Here is a 21,928-nt window from a genome sequence, read left to right as displayed (position 1 = left end):
AAATTTTTACTGTATATTTCAAGTTAACTAGCCATTAACCAATTACCTTTTTTTACTGTAGCATTTTTACAGTCTTTTACCGTAAAAATTACGTACATTTTTTACAGTGCAATCAAAAACAAACACAATGTGAATAGAGATGTCCAATTCACGAAAACAATTTTTTTTTTTTTAAATGTATTACTTAAAAGACTCACAATCTTGTGAGTTATCAATTTGAAGTAGTCTAACAAATCCTTCAGTGAATGAACTAACTGAATCCACCAGAACAATTACATAAGTAATGTGACTCATTATCTTTTGGACTTGAAAATGAAACGAGAACTGTTTTGTGTACAAAAGTGAATCAATAGCCTAACATGCAGCATTTTGCAATTTTGCATTTTCCAAAGGATACGGGTACCAGACAGGATTCCAAGGCACCGTAACATCATGTTTAATGATCTAGAACCAGTTCAAGTTAGCTGAGTTTTAGAGCTAACAAAGCACTTAATTAGTGACTACAATGCTTATTTCTTGGTAGAAATTGAAGTAAAAGTTGAAAAAATATATATATTTTTAAATAAATGTACTCATTTCAACCACTCCTTCAGACACCATTTTTATTCTTTCCACCAAAAGAACAAACATAATTTTGATATTTAATTTGCACTGAAGGAACATCTATGCTGCCTTCAAAAACAAATCAAATGTAGTGATTGTTTCATTGATCAGTGATTGTGAAAATGGTTTGTGATGTGACATAATCTCAGCCAATCAGAAGAAGTATGATGTTTAATGTATAGTTACAAAGAGCAGGATTTTGGACCAGGGAGATTTCACAGAGGACAGGGCTGACCAGCATCACACTGCAGAAATAGAAACCATGCGATTGAAAACATTTCCTGTCGCAAACCCAAACAACAAAAACTCAGATTTACTTGGAAGATAAAGCTTTTATCACATTGTGGCTGATTCTGTATCACACATGTTCCTCTGGACATGGGGACAGAAAAGTAATTAAAGCTCTTTCCTTAGAAAAATAAGGGGGAAAGAAGAGGGTCCAGAGAACAAATTGCCACATAATCCTTGAAGCTCAACTGAAGCCTCCAACTCCCTTCCTTCTCCTGTTGCTGTCATTAATATCTGTTTGGCTTGGCACAAGTTATCCGCAGTAAAAGAAAGACTGAATGCTGAAATAAAAAAGTGCTGTAGGTGGTCAATCTTTAAGGATTGCTTTTTTTGCTTGAGCAGATTTATGGTGCCGTTTTAAACTTTTCCTGAGCTTGTAGAAATCTTACTGTAGACCAAGAGCAGTTATTGAGGTGTAAGTCTAATTCAATCCACCTTTGATGCCACAAAATAAACCAAAAATCATATGCAGTGTACAGTATAGATACACTGTATCATGCAGTGGTCATTTTGTAAAATCTTTTTGAAGGGGGATGGTATAGTAATTATTTTGTTTTGGACCCTAATACTTATGGGCAAATAAGTTTTTAAAATCCTGCGATTGAGCAGCAGCTGTCAGAGTCACACTGGAGTGATGTCACCTCCCTTCTTTGAATGATTGGCTAGAGGAGGAGCTGTTCGATCAATAACTAATGGACCAATGGGGATGCAAAATGCCCCCTGATTTACATGAAACTCTGCTCACAAATTTTGGAAAACCAAGCGCATAACATGGAATCAAAAGCAATAAAAATACAGTGTAAGCGTACAACATTTTTTAAATATGAGCAAAATTGTCAGAGCACAAAAAACAGTAATATAACCAAATAAAACATAATTTTGTTTGCAATTCTGATGACTTAAATTTTTTTTTTTTTTTTTTTTTTTTGCAGCATATTTTAAATGCGTTTATATGTTTTTGATTTATGCTTGTTATTTTTTGATCTGCGCTTATTTTTTTATCTGCGCTTTTTATTTTTTGATTCACGCTTATTATTTTGGATCCGTGACCACAATACTTTTGAGGGGATATTGATCCCATATTTTATTGCCAAAACAATTTAATAAAAAATATGCACATGTTTAATTGTACACTTGTCATAGCAATATCTTACATTCTGTTATCTTCTTTTTAATGAAAGACTTAATATTTTTTTTAACTGTTCTCTTGGACATTTTTGAAAGTCTGCAAAACTTTTTAAATTGTGCATTACCTTATGCACCTTCAACATAGCCTACCTGTTGTACAGTGTGTTCAGAAAACCGGCATCTTTTCACAGTCGAGAGAGAGCTCACACACATAAGTAATACATGACACAATTGATCTAAAGGGGATGGTAAGAGGGGATGGTGGTTTTACAAGGGGGATGCTTTTTGATATTTCTTGCAACAAGTGGGATGGCATCCCCTTGCATCCCCCCCCTCAACTCCAAAGTTGTGTATATGTATAGTACATACAAGGGATAATGTACTGTCTGCCAGTGGTTATATATATACCCTGACAGGATATTGAAATAATGCAATATTGATTTTTGATTAATGAAATATTGATATATATATTGAGTGATACCACAGACAAAACTAGCACAGTGAAGTTGTCAGCGACAACGGTCAAATGTACAGCAAAGCGATTAATATTCCGTTATATCATAGTACAGTCATTGTTTAAAATATCTGACCCCAGAATGCAGCAAATGACCTATTAGAATTAATTATTCCAGAAGACTGTACAATAAAATAAAAATACTTGGCACACAATTACACAGTAATCTTCAAATAATTCACACCTACGTTTGTGGTAAATTGTGACAAAAGGTTTGACTCCCATTCTTAGAATGATTGACACTTAGAATTGAATGAATTGTTTTAGGATGGGGCAGACAGGGGCAGCCTTTTCTTCATAGGTATTTAAGACTTTCTGCTGCAGTGCATTCTGAAGCACTGTATGCTGGTGTGGACTGCAATGTGCAGGGATGGAAGTTAAGGTGCTTAAGAAGCTGGGGTTCAGATGGAAAAACAATTTGTGGTAACATTTTAACATTTTAAAAAGGACAAATCTCAAACTAACAATAAACTCCTTGTATCTAATATTCAGTGAAAAAATGGCCACTGTGAGCAATGCCTTTTGCTACACTCACCTGGAAGGCAAAAGCCATGTTTAACATAATGAAATGAGGTTACACTAATCCATTTGTAGGGTTATATTCTTCTGTCTCTGATTGACAACGTAAGATAGTCTGTTTATCAAAAGTGTTTCCTTTACTTTACGGTACATACATGTATACTGTGTACACAAAAGAAGCAATTTCATCCAACGGTTTGTGACACTTTGTACTGTTTGCCTTTGGCAGGTACCACGAGGCAGCCTCGAGAAGGGGAGGTTCCAGGAGTGGACTATAATTTCATCAGCGTGGGGGACTTTCGTGTGCTGGAGGAGAGCGGACTGCTACTAGAGAGTGGAACCTATGATGGTACGCAAAAGTGTGTAGGAACATTGAGTGACAAGGATCGTTCCTGTGGGCATGATATGCAGTTCAATTTTGTGGAGAACACATTCTTAACTAGGTCACCTCAGTTGATGTTAGAACATTATGTCCTTCACTCTAAATATATTACTTTCTTATTTTCTAGATTACAATACCAAAACATTATGTGGGTTACAGTCATTTGTAGTTGCTGAATCACAACATGTTTTTATGCTAATTAAGGTAGTCAGTTGTGCTAAATGTAGATGCCCTTAATATTCAGACTAGTGGACAAATATGGATTTTTATTGGTCTATCCTAAACTATTATCACTTATCCTCAATATGTGGTCATGGTCACAGACTTGCAAGGAACCTCTTGTGATCTATTGTAGCTTTACCAACCCTAACCCTGTAGCTCTACATCATTTCAATATAGCCAGAGTAAATTCTGGAATTTAAAATATATGCTTGGGCTATAATTTGAATAGATCATTTTGCAGAGTTACTGTAGGGGCCGTTCACACCGGACACATGTTTGCATCTTTGTAAATAGTTTTTCTTTGCAAACATGCGCTAGACGGATGTCTTCAACCATTGTGACGTCTTGTCAACTTAAAAAGAACATCAACTTTTAAAAACACATCTTGAGACTTCTGCGTTATGTTATATTCTTTGACCTAGAACTAGCTTTTGTCTTACACAAGAACGTGTTTTGTCTGAATAGACTCTAAATCAAATAGTACCACTTAATGTTCAGTGTGCCCTGAAATAAATCAAACATAATTAAAATATTTTATATTAACAACCCATGATGTTTCTCTTGCGAAAAAAATGTTGTGCCAACCCTGTTGCATTCAAAATGTTTTGAGGTTAAATGTGCAAAAATGTCAGATAACGGCCTTAGCGGGCAAATAGCATTGCACCGTTCCACATTATTTATAGCATTGTGCTTGATTGTTGGCATTACCTAGTCTTTTTATATTTTGTATATACCTGTAACTCCTCTGCTGACTAACCAGAGGTGAACCAGAGGGCTTCATCATACTGCGATCTGATTCGTGTTTTCTCAGTAGTATGTCTAGAGACTTACAAGGTCTGAGTTATTAATGCCATAGCTTCTCTGTCTGTGAGTCTCTTACTGATAAGTCCAGAAGATGCGTAGCAAAGCAACACTTCAACACTGGTCTATGACTGTGTGGGAAGGCGGCAGATTTGGTTAATGATCCCTAGGTGAGTCACCGGGTGCCCTTGTTTAATGAAAAGGTCTGGTTGTAGTTCCCAGGGTAAAATTAAATCTGTTGAATGTGGACAGTGTCACAGTGAGTGATTTTACTAGGGCCTTCCCATCCACATGACATATCTCAGTTGTTTTTAAAATTGTATGGTTTCAACCTGAAGGATAATTTCACGTACTAATCCTGGTCAGTGATTTCTTGTCTTCTCGTGACATCTTGCATGAGTTTGTCTACACTGCACAAGATTTGATGCTTGAAACCAGCATGATTTATTGAGCCAATAAATTAATATTGTATAATATGCCTACAATATACCAACTTGTTCTGAACATTCTTACAATGATACATTTGAGAAACAATTATAAAACCAAGGGTCTTCAATAGGGTCAATGATTGATTGTTTGAGCTCAAACACATTTTTTGTGAAAAATGTAAGTACATGTTAAATAAATATACATTGAATTTTATTGCTTGTTTAATGTCCAAAACAACTTCGACCAAAGCTTAGGTTAGGAAGCTAAAGTTCAGTTAAATATTTAATTTTCCACTATTGTTAAAATATATTAAATGGATAGTTCACCCAAAAATGAAAATTCTCTCATCATTTCTCACCCTCATGCAATCCCAGATGTGTAATTTTCTTTCTTCTGCAGAACACAAACAAAGATTTTTAGAAGAATGTCTTAGCTCTGTAGATCCATACAATGAAGCTATAAGTGTGAGTGAGAAACAGATCAATATTTAAGTCCTTTTAACAATAAATCCCCTCTAACATTTTGAAAGTGAAGATTTATGGTAAAAGAGGGCTTAAATATTTATCTATTTCTCACCAGTACCCATCATATTGCTTCAGAAGACATGGCTTTCACCACTGGAGTCTAATGGATTACTTTAAAAGCTGCCTTTATGTGATTTTTGGAGTTTCAGAAGTCTGGACACCATCCACTTGCATTGTAAGGACCTACAGAGCTGAGATATTCTTCTAAAAATCTTCATTTGTGTTCTGCAGAAGAATGAAAGTCATACACATCTGGGGAGAATTTTCATTTTTGGGTGAACTATCCCTTCAAGCAAAATTAGAATAACTAATAATAATTAATTTAATGGATTTACAATGTAAGCATCATAACTGTGCATGTAAATACATGAATATAGTATATGCTGTTAAAGGCCGGGCTTAAAATGCAACTATCAATTTCTTGCAATGTGTAGCAAAGGGTCCCTGTTCTCTGAATGCTTGGGCCACCCAGTCAGCTTTCTCCTAGTCAATAAATTGACTTTGGTGCCCATAAACACTTGTTCCTTAAGATGATACAGTTTGATCTCATGTTTGGGGATGTTGCCATTCTGTAATATGCCATTGTGTTCTCTTCCATCTTTACAATGAACAAAACACTTTCTCATGGGCCATCTGTCCTCAGTGAATCGTCATTGTAGTGAAGTGGAAGATGCCATGCAACAGACTGTTCTTCCATCTCTTGCAAGCAGAGGAAGAGAGTCTGTTCTGGTTATACTGTGTGTGTGAAACAGGAAGTCCTTGTTGAGTCTTTTAAGATCTCCATGTAGTCCTGAGCCTGTAGGCTTGCTGAAACTCTCTAAGGTTGTAAACTATCTATTCAAGGCCATAGTCAAGCAAAACCTCTAAGCTAGAGAAAATGTTTTTTGCCTGCAGGAAGGAAAGTGTTGGAGCGGTGTGTGTGTGTGAGAGAGAGAGAGAGAGAGAGAGAGAGAGAGAGAGAGAGAGAGAGAGAGAGAGAGAGAGAGAGAGGACTGAAAACAGCAAAACCCTGCTGTGGAGGATAAGGAAATAATTGACCAGATTTCTGACATTCCCAGAGCATGATGTAATCAATGGCAACTGGTTTGCTCTCTGCAGACAGCATTGAAGTTTTGTGCTGTAAACTACCTTTTTACAAATGTAACTGAAAATAATGATAATGCCCCTGGAATCCCTCGAGGGAGGTCTTATGCAAATTTATTTCCTTTTCTCATGATTATTACAGTGTTGAATATTGAAGGACACCCAACGAAGAGTGACGCAGGTAGACAGAGTTTACAGACAATACCACGTCCCCTCACCATTCCATGAGAAGTGAGCGATGATGAAAGTTGATGCCAATCAAACACTCATTCCCTTATGTCCCCATGTTACCAAAGGGTCATCTTGTCCTTCTCTCCGGAGAGGCTTTGTTTGCTGTGACATCAAGAGAACTGCTGCCGAACTTTTCTTATTTCTTTGTGAGCAGGCCCTTTTTGTGTAGAGATATTATTTGGAAAAATTATTTGGAAAAAGGTTGCTTTAACAAATACAGGTGAAACTCGAAAAATTAGAATATCGTGCAAAAGTTCATTAATTTCAGTAATTCAACTTAAAAGGTGAAACTAATATATTATATAGACTCATTACAAGCAAAGTAAGATATTTCAAGCCTTTATTTGATATAATTTTGATGATTATGGCTTACAGCTTATGAAAACCCCAAATTCAGAATCTCAGAAAATTAGAATATTGTGAAAAGGTTCAGTATTGTAGGCTCAAAGTGTCACACTCTAATCAGCTAAACACCTGCAAAGGGTTCCTGAGCCTTTAAATGGTCTCTCAGTCTGGTTCAGTTGAATTCACAATCATGGGGAAGACTGCTGACCTGACAGTTGTGCAGAAAACCATCATTGACACCCTCCACAAGGAGGGAAAGCCTCAAAAGGTAATTGCAAAAGAAGTTGGATGTTCTCAAAGTGCTGTATCAAAGCACATTAATAGAAAGTTAAGTGGAAGGGAAAAGTGTGGAAGAAAAAGGTGCACAAGCAGCAGGGATGACCGTAGCCTGGAGAGGATTGTCAGGAAAAGGCCATTCAAATGTGTGGGGAGCTTCACAAGGAGTGGACTGAGGCTGGAGTTACTGCATCAAGAGCCACCACACACAGACGGGTCCTGGACATGGGCTTCAAATGTCAAACGTCTTACCTGGGCTAAAGAAAAAAAGAACTGGTCTGTTGCTCAGTGGTCCAAAGTCCTCTTTTCTGATGAGAGCAAATTTTGCATCTCATTTGGAAACCAAGGTCCCAGAGTCTGGAGGAAGAATGGAGAGGCACACAATCCAAGATGCTTGAAGTCCAGTGTGAAGTTTCCACAGTCTGTGTTGGTTTGGGGAGCCATGTCATCGGCTGGTGTTGGTCCACTGTACTTTATTAAGTCCAGAGTCAACGCAGCCGTCTACCGGGACATTTTAGAGCACTTCATGCTTCCTTCAGCAGACAAGCTTTATGGAGATGCTGACTTCATTTGCCAGCAGGACTTGGCACCTGCCCACACTGCCAAAAGTACCAAAACTTGGTTCAATGACCATGGTATTACTGTGCTTGATTGGCCAGCAAACTCACCTGACCTGAACCCCATAGAGAATCTATGGGGCATTGCCAAGAGAAAGATGAGACATGAGACCAAACAATGCAGAAGAGCTGAAGGCCGCTATTGAAGCATCTTGGTCTTCCATAACACCTCAGCAGTGCCACAGGCTGATAGCATCCATGCCACGCCGCATTGAGGCAGTAATTAATGCAAAAGGGGCCCAAACCAAGTACTGAGTACATATGCATGATTAGACTTTTCAGAGGACCGACATTTCTGTATTTAAAATCCTTTTTTTTTATTGATTTCATGTAATCTAATTTTCTGAGATTCTGAATTTGGGGTTTTCATAAGCTGTAAGCCATAATCATAAAAATTATATCAAATAAAGGCTTGAAATATCTTACTTTGCTTGTAATGAGTCTATATAATATATTAGTTTCACCTTTTAAGTTGAATTACTGAAATTAATGAACTTTTGCACGATATTCTAATTTTTCGAGTTTCACCTGTAGATGTCACTTAATATTTTTTTCCCATTTCAACCAATATCCTTTTCATAGCTTTTTGACATACTGTAGGCTTTATCCTGTATCTCAAGCTTGTACTTTGAGGTTTTCTCACAGGTTTTGCTCCCACAAAAAAAAAAAAAAAAAAAAACTCAAACACTAATTCAGACCTTCCTAGTCAAATGCTTCCTGCATTGTTTCAGGTACAGCAGCTGGCATAACCTTCTCTTGCCTTTATGCATCAGTGAATAAATTGTCACATAAACCAATAATGGTCAAATGAAGATGCTTAACTTTGTAAGACTTTCTACATACAGGACTTTAGCAGACTCATATGCAACATGAGTTTTAAATTCCACTGCAAGTTTTGAACTTGAGTGGGGAAAGGTTAAAGATGAGTCAGCTCTCATTTCACTCAGGTTTAAGGTTGGGTCTGCCTGTATGCACTTGTGTGTGTGTGTTCTGTTTGTGAGAACCTCATTCATGGAAAAAATCAGTGACAGGTCTGTATTTGTTGTGCTAGTTGATCGTCACGGGTGAATGGGCAACCTCCATCAGTTCATCAGAGACGCATGAGCAGACATGGTGTTATTTATTTGACATGAAACACTCAAATTTCAAGTAACTACCTGCTATCAGTCTATCTCTCATTCCTCATGTGTTTCATTCAGTAACCATTAGTGAAACGAAGATGGTTTCAAATCACCCCTTCGCTCTGACAGCGCCCGGGCATCTCCCACAGATTAATGCTAACAAATATTATCACGCATCTCAGTGGACGACACTCCCCTCCTCCATGCCATGATTTTTTTTTAATGCCCATCCATCAAGGATGGCATAGTGCGCTGTTTATGAGAGATCCATCATGCTGTGGCCGCTGTTTGACAGGTTAACCTGGAGGCTGTGACACGGCATGATTATGTTCATGATTTGATCACTCTTGTCTACTGTGAGACATGCTCGGGTATAATCAAGACATTTACTGGAAAATATGTCTGACAGTGCTTCTGTGCAAAGCCTAAATGTTGTAATTACATTTGATCAAAATTTAGTTTTGGGGACTAGAAAAGAGGCGCTAAGGGGTTTGTAGAACATTTTAGAGAAATACATAAATTTTACAAAGTGTTTTTTAACAGTAAGAAATGTGCTTTATTCTCTCCTTTTGACGTCAAACCCTGCAGTGGCATGCGCACATCTCACAGAGCATTGCCCTGGCAACCACACACAACAACCTGCCATCATGGCAACATTTTTTGCATGAGCAAGCGCCACTCACCTTTTCATCATAAAATGTTAAAAATGTAGTTTAACTGTGTATATACTGTATACTGTATGTAGAGTCTATACAGTAACTTGTTTACTAGAGGGCGCCATACATCCTTTAATATGTCAGTAAATCTGCCATGTATACAACAAGCAATATGTTTGTGGTCACAACATACACTCACTCTATACAGCCACACCATAAAACTGCATAAGGTGTTAATTGATTGTGCAACCTGATCCTTCTCCCATGGACTACCATACCACTGTAGGGCATGATACCATTATCTTGACCCCTCTGTCAAGCTCCTGAAGTTTGCAGAAGACACCACAGTCATTGGCCTCATTCGTGACCCATACAGACGGGAGGTGTCTGTCTGGTGCTGTCAGAACAACCTTGAGATGGACTTCAGGAGAAATACCCCCGCTCCCCCATACCATCCTGAACAGCACTGTGGCAGCAGTGGAGTCATTCAGGTTCCAGGGCTCTACCATCTATCAGGACCTGAAGTGGGGCACCCACATAGACTCCGTTGTGAAGAAGGCTCAGCAGAGGTTGTACTTCCTTCATCAGGAAGTTTAACCTGATACATCTATAACGGTCTGCTTTGGTTCAGCCACCAAATCAGACAGAAGGAAACTACAATGGACAGTCAGGACTGCTGCTGAGATGATTATTGTTGCCCCCTGCCCACCCTTCAAGACCTGTAGGTCTCCAGATTGAGGAAACATGCAGGTAGAATCACTCTGGTCCCAACACACCCTGCCCACTACCTTTTTAACTGTTGCTCACTGGCGAGTGCTACAGAGCACTCAGTGCCAGGACATCCAGGCACAAGAACAGTTTTTTACCCTCAGACCATTTACCACGTGAACACCCCATAGTGCAATAATGCAAATAAATATCTCATGTACATATGTAAATTCACATATTTAATTAATTAACTGTACATACCCTGACCTTGCACATCTATTACCACTTGCACATATTATTTGTTTGTCTATTTATACTCTTACCTTGTTATATATTCTGTCTTACTGTAATGTTCTTTGTGCACTTGCTTGCTTGTTTCTCCTATCAACAAAACAAATTCCTTGTGTACGTGAGCACACTTGGTAATATAGCTCATTCTGATTCTGAATCTGATCTAAACATAAACAGCTGGACATAATATCCTTAATTTTCTACTTATCACTGCATAACTGCCTTTAGTTTTGGATGCTTCATTCTATCCAGTCACGTACGTTCCTATAGGCATTTTATGAGTAAGCAGGTTTATTACACACATGACCTCCCACTGTTGACAGTGATGATATCAGATGTTTACAATGTGAAGTCTTTTGCTCCCTTATCATCACTTAAAAATTAAGGGTGTAATTAATTGGGCTGCATAGACATATCACCAGTTGACATTCTCTTTAATATCAACAAACACAGCTGCAGGTAAAGTATTAATGGAATAAAGATGTAATTCAATTTAGTTGTTTTAGGAATACATTAAAGTCATCTCTGTGTCTTGAGATTTGGAAAATAATGTAATATGCCATATGAGAGTGTAAATACTTAATTAAGTATTTAGAGTGCTGTGCTAAAGGCAATTGTCACCTTTGTTAATTATAATATTTTTGCTTTAAATTCAAGTAAGTTTTCAAGTTTTTTAGTTTTTTAAACACAGTGGACCTTCCCTCTGACAAAACAGAAGATGGCACCTGCATCTGTCACAATAATGTCAAATTGTGATTATGTTGTTACTTTATATTTCGGTGGCTTAATCCAAGGAATATTTTATTCCAAATATAACTGTATATGTCAGAAGTATTCGGTTTCTACTACTCGATTTAAGCTATGTATTATATAACACTTCTCTTTAAAAATATATAAAAACTAAACATTTATTTGTAGTTTTTAACTTGAAGAATTGATCATCATCCTCCGTGATGCAATGGTGAGATGCAATGGCGACACATAAGGCATACCCCCCACTTTGAAAGCCACAGTTAAAATAATTTTCAGGCAGTGAAATTGAGCCATGCTGTACTTCTCATTAATTTCATTGCATTTTCCCAAACGTCTAGAATGTGACAACAATTGTAAGATGGAGATGATTGTGATAGTAGAGTACTTGATGTTCCCAACTCCCCAAATCTCAGAGCTGTTGAGCACATCAGCCACCAAATCGGTATTCTTCAGATTTGTCTCTGTCCTGTCCTCCCTTCTAATTCTGTCAAGTAGCCTACATGTATGTTTCTGTGAATTGTCGAGAAAGCTTGTACCAGAGGGAGACATAAAGTGCTACACTGGTGTAGAAACCATTCTCACCCCAGGCAGGCATCCAAATGCAGGCACAAGGCAATAAAGCTTATAAGATAGACCTCCTTCCTCTTTGGGGAGTGGAAGAACCCATGCAGCTAGTCTTAATCTCTTGTGGAATACCGTTGCCAATAAATAACAATAAAACGGCAGAGTGCTGCATCTTGGTTCAGAGGAACGCAGAAGGGATTCAAGCTTCATTGTTGACACAACAACAGACAAGACTTCTAAGTCATACCGAAGACTGTGAGGCAGCAGGATATATTGCAAGTTCGATGTTGGTACAGTTGCTGTTCTGCAAGTTCAGCGATTGGCCAAGTCTGTAAAATGCAATGCTTTTGGAATACCTTTTTTGTCTGATTGAGTTTTGGTTCGCTTAGTTGTTATTTAACGTCCACATATGACACATCTGTGAAATATATTTGGGAAAGTGGCAGTACCACCTCAAACCATTGTCTTGCATTCAGTGCACATGCTCTGACACATTGAGGCTTAATAATGGCAACAAAAAAAAAAAGTGGCAAAAAAAGGCTAAAATAAAAGATGGTGTGCAATTTCTGTGCCACTAGTGTCAGAAGTGTGATACTTGGCAATAGTATTTTAACGTAAAACACACACACACACAAACTTTAGCTTAAAAGTAGATAAAAAGTCTGGTTAGAGAATATCAGTGGGGCAGATTCCTGTAGGTTGACGTTTTTTATCTCTTCCTCTGCAGGGAACTACTATGGCACCCCAAAACCCCCAGCAGAGCCCAGTCCAGTGCAGCCAGACCTGGTGGACCAGGTTCTGTTTGACGAGGAGTTTGATGCAGAGGTTCAACGCAAACGCACCACATCTGTCAGCAAAATGGATAGAAAGGACAGTGCAGCTCCTGAGGAAGAGGAGGAGGAAGAGAAGCCATCCATGGTCAACGGGCTCACAGGTGAGACTAGTATTATAGACGTGTGTTGAAAGAATAGCCAGCAGTCTCAATAATTTATTTGGTGAATTGAAATAGATTCTTAAAGGCATATACTGTATACGGTGGTCCAGGGGTGCACAACACAACTAAACTAGAAAAGAAAGCAAAAGTTGAAAACAAAATGGAAATAAACCACAGTACAGTGAAATTAAGCCACAACACGTTGGAAATAAGCCAAAATGCAATGTAATAAGCCACAACAAAACAATATTAAGCAACAATACAATAAAATCAACAGAAAAAAATATTTGTAAACAATGAATTTTTAGTTGTTTTATGGCTTAATTTTGTTGTGTTGTGTCTTATTTTCAGTGTGTTATTGCTTTTCTGTTGTGTTATGAATTAAATTAATTGTGTTGTGGATTTTCTGTTGTGATTTGGTTTTATTTCTATTTTGTTGTGGCTTAATTTTGATGTGTTGTAGTTGATTTCAGCTGTGTTGTTACTTATCTGTTGTGTTGTGGTCTAATTTTGTGGTGTTGTGGTTATTTCCATTATGTTGTGTCTTTGGTGTTTCGTTCAGTGTTGGGTTTAATGCATTACTAAGTAATTAATTACTGTAATTAAATCTTTCATTGGAAAAAGTAAGGGATTACTGTTTTCAGTAATTTAATTACAGATACTTATGATGTAATTGTGTTAAATACTGTATATACTATAGAACAATTCTATATAAAATAATAGTGAATTTAAAATCAATATTTAACGTCTAATGTTAAAATTTATATTTCTAATTTAATGCAGCCCCCTTAAATTCTTTGGCCAGTTCATGAATAATTTATTTGATTTTATATGATTTATTTGAAAGAATTAAAAGTACCATTTCATGTCTATCCTTGTATTTTACATCTGGACAAGGTTGATAAGGGTTTTAGAAAGTAATTAGTAATAAGTAATGCAATTACTTTTCAGACAGAGTGTAACAGCTCATGGATGGGCAAGGAGGAGGCGGGAATTGGCTGAATGGTAAACAAAGTTATAATGAGAAACTCAACTTAACAAACACAGACACATATGCAATGCGTCCGCATGCGTCTCTCTCTCTCTCGAACCGGCTTCTCCGGCAGCCCTTATCTCACTCTCCCACTGATCAGTTGATTCACGCCCTCCTCCTCGTCACACAGAGTAACTAGTACAGTAATCTAATTACATTGTAGAAGATGTAATTAGTAGTTAGTAATAAATAACATTTTTAGAGTAACTTACCCAACACTGGTTGTGTTGTGGCTTACGTTTTGTTGTCATGGACTCCACAAGTTTGTGCAAAACCTAATGATGCATGTTATACCTGGATGATATGTCAATGTCCAAAAGAGCATCTTGTGTGCTTGAATGGAAGGAAAGAAATCTGACCTTTTGTAAAAATTATTTAACATGGTCAATGCCACTAATTTGCTTACTTTTGAGAAGTGTTTAGACAGTGCAGGTTCTATGTTTCCTTCATTTTACACCATAAAATGTCTTTGTTTTACATTTGTTAGGTTTAAATGAAATAAATCCAGGTTTCAAACTTTTGACCCCACTGTATGTAGTTACAGTATTGTAATGCACCTCATAGTTGGCATGGTATACATCATATGGAAGAGAATCAAAAAATCAATATTGTTCAAATGGTACAACTGCAACTCTGCATAGTTGAAAGATTGGATATTGCTAAGGCAAAGTTATATTAGTGAGGTTCATGGTTCTACCTCAACGAAACAGTGTTATTTGCTCTCCTGGCAGTTTGTCTGCTATGCTTTCATTGTAAGTATATTACTATACACATGTTTCCCCTTCATTTTTGCAAGCTGAGCGACTTTATTTCTTGTTGCAATCAACAGCAGATGCTGTTGATAGAGCTTAAGTTTTTATTTGATGCTGTCCCCTGTGATGACAACATGAAGTGCTTCTCAGAGGGGTCCTTAGATCTGCAGTGAGTTGTGTAAAGTGAGTAGAGAACTCTGCGCTGTGGTGCTCCAGTGCTTGGGGATGGTATTCCTGATGTAGGCTTTCCACACATGCTGTTTCCAGTCACTCAGGAAGTCAGTTACGCACTTCTACAGTGCTTCCACTACTACTCATTTTTCTGATTCATCTAGAAAATTAGTTGACTAGATAAGGGAATAGGTTCACCAAATTTACTCACCCTCATGTTGTTCCAAAGCCATATGACTTTCATTCTTCTGCAGAACACAAATATAGATATTAAAAAGGAATGTTGTGATTGCTTATTTGCATACAACAGTTGATATTGACTAACTTTAAACGGGTCATGACCATACTTGCCAACACTCTAGATTCGACTGGATTTTTCCCGTTTTTCAATCCCTCCTCCTGCTGTACTCCTGGTTTACAATTTCTTCCAATAAACTCACAATTTTCCACATCCACACTTTACCCATGAGAATATAATAGACCTCCTGGTAAGGTTGCCACCCATCCCATAAATTACGGTATCATCCCATATTTAAATATGAAATGATGCATCCCGTATCGAATCAATACGAGAAACGATATGTCCTGTAAGATGGTCAGATGCAGCCATGGTGAAATCGTTCCTGATCGTTAATTTAACATTGATATGAGTTGGAAATTTTTCATACGGTAGGTAAGGAGTCATCTGAAAAGTCCACACTGTGGACAGTGTAGTAAGGGACCAGATGAAATGTCCACACATTGTGCTAAAACATGCTAATACTGTGGAGAGTGTGGTGAGGGACCATCTGAAAAGTCCACACATTGTGCTAAAATGTGCAAATACTGTGGAGAGTGAGGGAAGGGACCATCTGAAAAGTCCACACATTGTGCTAAAATGTGCAAATACTGTGGAGAGTGAGGGAAGGGACCATCTGAAAAGTCCACACATTGTGCTAAAATGTGCAAATACTGTTGAGAGTGAGGGAAGGGACTGTCTGAAAAGTCCACACATTGTGCTAAAACTGTGGGGGGGTTATTGAAAAACAGAAGGTTCAATATAAATTCTCAATAAGATGTGCAAAATTACACAAATCCAACAATGTTTGAATACATTCACTGAGTCATAAAGACAAGAAGGAATAAATAATAATTATAATAAAGTAAATAAAATAAAATAAATAAACTTACAAATACATATAAACCAATACAGATGTTCACATAAATAAAGATAAAGTACTGAACATATAAGATGGATACAAAGGAGGTACACTTTTCAATATGAATATGTCAAAGTATTTATTGCAAAAATTGTAAAGTACACGGTAAGGGGCATCTGAATACAAGGTCAGTATCTTTGTTCTCTTCATCTTCAATGTAGTATTAGTACATACTAATGTAGTCTGCATTGTTTAACTACTCATTTAACAACATCTTACGCTGGGGGGGGTGGACCAGAAACTCCACTGGCTTCTGTTCCTCACACATACGAAACACCCCCACCCCACACACACGCACACAAAAGCTCCCTATTTTTCACAATCTAATGTTGGCAGGTCTGGTCATGACATGAGGAATAAAAATTTTCTTGATCTTTTGACATATAAGAGGACATTGTACTATAAAACACTAAGTTTCAGAACTCAAAACATCCTCCTAACTGCAAAAAGAGCATATGTTGAAACCAAGCTGCCAAAACAACTTGTTCATCTCATTCTCACATTGTGATGTCACACTGCGGTAGATATTTGCATCTAACCACCTCCACAACAATACAACTATGTCGACTTTACCTTATCACTTCCGTAGCCCTGCCCAGCAGTGGTGAGCAGTGGTATGTCACGGAGAGAGCAGGTCAGTCAAGAGTAGAGATCCAGTCATAACAGTGGGTGTTTACAGTTAAGTCTTAAAGGAGACTCGACACCCAAACAGACCGTTTCTGACAGAGGTTCAGAATGAGGGTAGAAAATGAGCATGTTTTACAAATATATGACTGTTTTTGTGCAAAACAACTTTACTAATATTATAATTTACCTCAAGGAACATTAAAATAACAAAGGCATGTCATAACAATTTTAAAGCTTAAAAACGCACCCAAAAGTGTCTTGTAAGTAGCCCATGCATCATATTTCAAGTTTTCTAAAGGCATGCTTCACTTTGTATGATGAATAGACTTTTCAAATTAAATGATTAAACGATCATTTAATGATGAAATGATTAATCAATTTATACAAAGCCCAGGTCAAATGTGGTAACATATCAATATCATCAATGTTCACAATGTTGCATTGATTAAACGATCATTTAATGATGAAATGATTAATCAATTTATACAAAGCCCAGGTCAAATGTGGTAACATGTCAATATCATCAATGTTCACAATGTTGCATTGATTAAACGATCATTTAATGATGAAATGATTAATCAATTTATACAAAGCCCAGGTCAAATGTGGTAACTTATCAATATCATCAATGTTCACAATGTTGCATCATTTTATATCTTTAATAAATTTAGATATTATATAGATATTAGAAAATGTATATTCAGTGCAATGTATAGGAAATTATTTCCAGATAAATATATGGATAATCAATCAAGATTAAAAGAAAAAATAAGTAAAAATGGCTATAGATAAAGATCTCTAACTCTTGATTTTGTATAATCCAGTTGTTATGGATTAGAATAGAATTCTTTCTGCCAAGTTTGGGTATGTAAGTTGCTTGGTTTGGGTTTTGCTGTATCATGCTAAAAGTAGGTAAGATTTTCTGATGCTTCCTGCAAAAGCACAAAGTTTTCTTCTCATAAATTAATGGAACAGTGCACATCTTCAAATTATTCAATGGTAGAGTGAGAGTGTAACAAAGCATGGGAAATAAATGAACCCACTAAAGTTACCACTACTGATAATCATAGGAACTTATATCTTATCCCATAATATGTGGCATCCTTGTTTTGTACCCTTTAGAATAGACATGAGCTTTTGAACAAGCTCTCTAGAATGATTTTCACCTAAAAAGAATGAATAATGTGATAAGAGTTTACAAGATATTTTGAAGGTTTCATGACAGGCAAAAAAAAAATAATTATACATTTAGTAGGACTAAATAAACACATCTAGCTAAAACAAATCATATATCACAAATGTAAGCTTGTAGATTGTGTCTGGGATTTAGACTTCCAGTCTTTTGACATGTTTCAATTATCATTGGTTTCAACTTTTCCATTTAAGCCATTGAAAGTCTAATCCTTATGTACGAAACTCAGGCATAACCAAAACCTTAATACACATCAACACTTCTTCATAGCCATTGGAGAAACCTGGAATTGCTTCGCCAATAGAGCCAAAAGACATGTGTGGATAAGCTGAGTGAGGATTTGTTGGCCGTGTTCATCTCAGTGAATCCAGTTGGACAAGAGGTCTCACAGCTGTCCTCCATTATAATTGGACAGAGCTTTATAAACCCTCTGGCACCATTGTAAGGACGAGAAGCAAATGGAAACGGTAATGTTTTGAATGTTGCCAATAGCAAATTGAGAAGATTTTGTAACAACATTTTGTTGTGGAATTTCTTGCAACATACGACTTTTAAGTGAACCGCAAAAATCTCATTAAAAATTAAAACCTTAAAGAGATAGTTAATCTAAAATCATGTCTTTACAGAAGCATTGCATGTTTCAGCAAGCCCCATAGGTTATTACTGTTTGTGCATGCATACATATGCATGGCCAGATGTGATAAATGCAGACTCCATCTCCATCAGTATTTGAATTTACTGTACAGTCTTTATAGCCTTTGGCTACAATGACTGTCTGGAAAGCAGCCAACTTTAAAGTTTGAATAGTTGTTTACTCCATTGCCACTGTGTAGATTAACGTAGCATACCATGACAACATCTCTGCCTACTTCACACTCAATCTTCTGTGATCAAACACAATTATTGTGTTCATATGTTCCATTACACTGTTTTTGGAGAATACACAAGCACAACACATTTTTATCTCCTTCGCTGCATTCTCTTCTCTGATTTTCATGGATTTCTGCTTCTCTCTCCATTTGTACACTGAAGTACAATCACAAAAGGCTTCGTATAATATTTGCTTTTGAGTGCACATTTGAATGCAAGTTCTTGTGTTTCTGCTTGTGTCATGAATGGTGCCACCATGGTTACGGTACAGGAACAACAAGTGGTGATTCATCTGCCACAGATGCTGACGTCCCAGCGCCAGGGTGGAATGATTCAGATGAGCAGGCTTTGATCATGACTATGTCAGCAAAATCGTATCAAATCTTTTTTGCCAATATATGCACTTTTTCCATCTCCTTACCTCCTTTGCAAGTTTACAACCAGTAAATCTACATACAGTACAGAGGAATTGCCCACAAGCCCTGCTGCATATAGAAGCGCACACACACATATCTTTGGTCAGCAGTAAATGCGGATGTACCACAGACTTCTATTGTTTTTATATAAAGATTTATATATAGATTTTATTACTAAAAACTAACTCTAATCTTAAACCTATCCCTAACAGAAAACTTTTTGTATTATTAGAATTTTAAAAGTAATTATTTAATGCATTTATGGATCATCGTTTTTAATGAGAATATCGCAAAATGTCCCCAACAGAATGTTTTGTCCAATTTGGATCACTTTTGGGTGCTAAATGTCCCCAAAATATTGCTAAGTACATTAACACACACACACATAATAGTTTACTTAGAAGGCAATTAACCCTTTCATACTTACTGTCACACATGGTTAATAATTGGGCCCCGCAGAGTAGCATCACACATATGTGTTTCTGCAACTGCCTGTTACGTTACAAGCTTCCAGATTCAAATTGGCTTTCTCACCGACACAGGCTGTGATTTCAAGTGTCTGTAATTTATATTTGTTCAATCAGTTACTCATACTGTCTTTTAAACCACAGAATAGTTTTATTTTATATACATACATCCAACTCGTCACAGAAGCACTACGAAAACAGCTCTTATACGCACAGTCAAATCAAATTACTTTATTGTCACTCAACCATATACACAAGTGCAACAGTGGGTGAAAGCCTTGGGTGCAGTTCCAAGCAACATAGCTGTCATGACAGTGATTAGACATATGCCAGTCTACAATAAACATCAGATTTACTCAACACAATTTACAAAACTAATATACTCATAATTGCTCAACAAAATATACAAATAATAATATACAATGTAAAGAATACAATACACACAATATAGAATAAAAACAATATATATAAATGTGCAGAAATGTTGTATAGTGCCATATTGACATTCAGGCTGTCGGTTGATAGTCAGTTGCCAGTGTGTTGTTAAGAGAAATATAATTATGACAGTCAATACATTAAATGCGATCTTCCTCCGATGCATGCTGCCATTTGTTTACATTAGTAGCGGTTGTCATTCGTCAAACAAACAGCTACTCAAAAAGTATTTTCAAGAACATAATAGGTTTATTTTATGTAAATAAATAAATAAACTTTGTCACCAAAGTACCGCAATAACAGTTCACAGCTTGTATTTGCACAGTCATTATATCTAAATGCAATCTTCCCATGTACGGAGCAACGTCTACTTATTAGGTGCAGATGCGGTTTTCATTCATACAAACATTAACTCAAACAGTCTTTTCAGGCATATAATACATTTGTTTTCTGAAACAGATAGCCAAACTCTCACAAAAGTCCCATGATAACAGTTTAAACTTGTATATTCACAGTGAAAACATGCTGATCGATCTTGATTATCCGATGCATGCAGCCAAGTCTGTTTATATTAGCGCTTGGCACACACACACACACACACACACACACACACACACACACACACGCCTGAGAAGTCAAACAGTGCATATAGGCAAACAGGACTGCTGATATTATTTGTTGATTTGTTTTTTACAGCTATGAAAATAAATAAAACATATACAGTACAGCAGACATTACCCATATGTTCACATGTTTACTATATTATATACAGTATTTTATGTATTTTTCTATTACAAATTTAAATTAAATAAATTAAAAAAATGCTCCTCTACAGTACATTCACACAGTGTCACTTCAGGGGGCACTGAAGGGGAATTTAGACACTACTCATTAATAATAAAAACTATAAACTTACCCTAACCCACAGCCCAACCTTATTTCTAAAAGAAAACTTTTAGAGATCATTTTTAGAGTGTTCCAGGTTCAAAATAATGAACCCTTATACACTCCTTGGGTCATTTTTGACACTTTTCATTTTTGTGTCCTTTATCTGATTGAAATGTCTGAATACATACAATAATGGTCGGAAAAGAAAGAAACACTTGTACTCTGCAGGTCACAGTTGCAGGTCAGAAATTTAGGGGTGAGACTAGAAAACATCAATAGCGCAAATGATACACACCCACTCTTACACACACACAAACACACACAAATTAACTGGCAAGACTATAACACACAGCAATTTTGATATTAATTTATCGAATAAAGTAATACAACACATCCACAATGCAGAACAAACAAAGACAAAGATCCCCCATTTAGCCTTAACAGACTGTAGGGGCAAGTGCTGTTAGCGAGCACCTATGAAGGCCGGAACGGTACATGAGGGGGTGGGTGGACAGCACCACGCCCAACCACCTTTGTCTCCCCATTGGCAATGTTTTACACACCGCACCAGGTACTCATTTTGGGCTGAGTCGAACTAGGGGAGGCCCGGGACCAGTTTAGATAATTGTCACTGGTGTTGGCCATGAGCGGGAATCGAACTAAGGTTGCCATGTTCATAGCGCAGTGCACTAACCGCTACACTACCGATCCACACCACAATGCAGAATACACACACACACACACACATTTCCTCATTTTACAACCAGGGATGAATTAGTGAACCTCTGCAGCCATTAATGGATATCCTTATCAGTTTATGTAATATTTGGCAGCAATCTACCCCAAATGTGAGTGCACACGTGCACGTATAATTTATCAAAAGATCAAA

General features: G+C 37.1%; 1 protein-coding gene across 2 annotated transcripts in view; it reads left to right on the top strand.

Moving 5' to 3' along the window:
* The window catches only part of LOC127628456 (membrane-associated guanylate kinase, WW and PDZ domain-containing protein 3-like), a 216,917-nt gene that overhangs the window by 139,036 nt on the left and 55,953 nt on the right, over window positions 1-21,928 (top strand). For both annotated transcript variants that reach the window (XM_052105203.1, XM_052105204.1), the window contains exons 3-4: window positions 3,282-3,401; window positions 12,783-12,989. In XM_052105203.1, coding sequence (XP_051961163.1) covers window positions 3,282-3,401; window positions 12,783-12,989 — 327 coding nt within the window. The remainder of the gene's footprint in view (window positions 1-3,281; window positions 3,402-12,782; window positions 12,990-21,928) is intronic.

The sequence above is a fragment of the Xyrauchen texanus genome, chromosome 35, assembly GCF_025860055.1.
Source record: "Xyrauchen texanus isolate HMW12.3.18 chromosome 35, RBS_HiC_50CHRs, whole genome shotgun sequence".
In the NCBI taxonomy this organism is placed as follows: domain Eukaryota; kingdom Metazoa; phylum Chordata; class Actinopteri; order Cypriniformes; family Catostomidae; genus Xyrauchen; species Xyrauchen texanus.
This window is presented reverse-complemented; position numbering and strand designations above follow the sequence as displayed.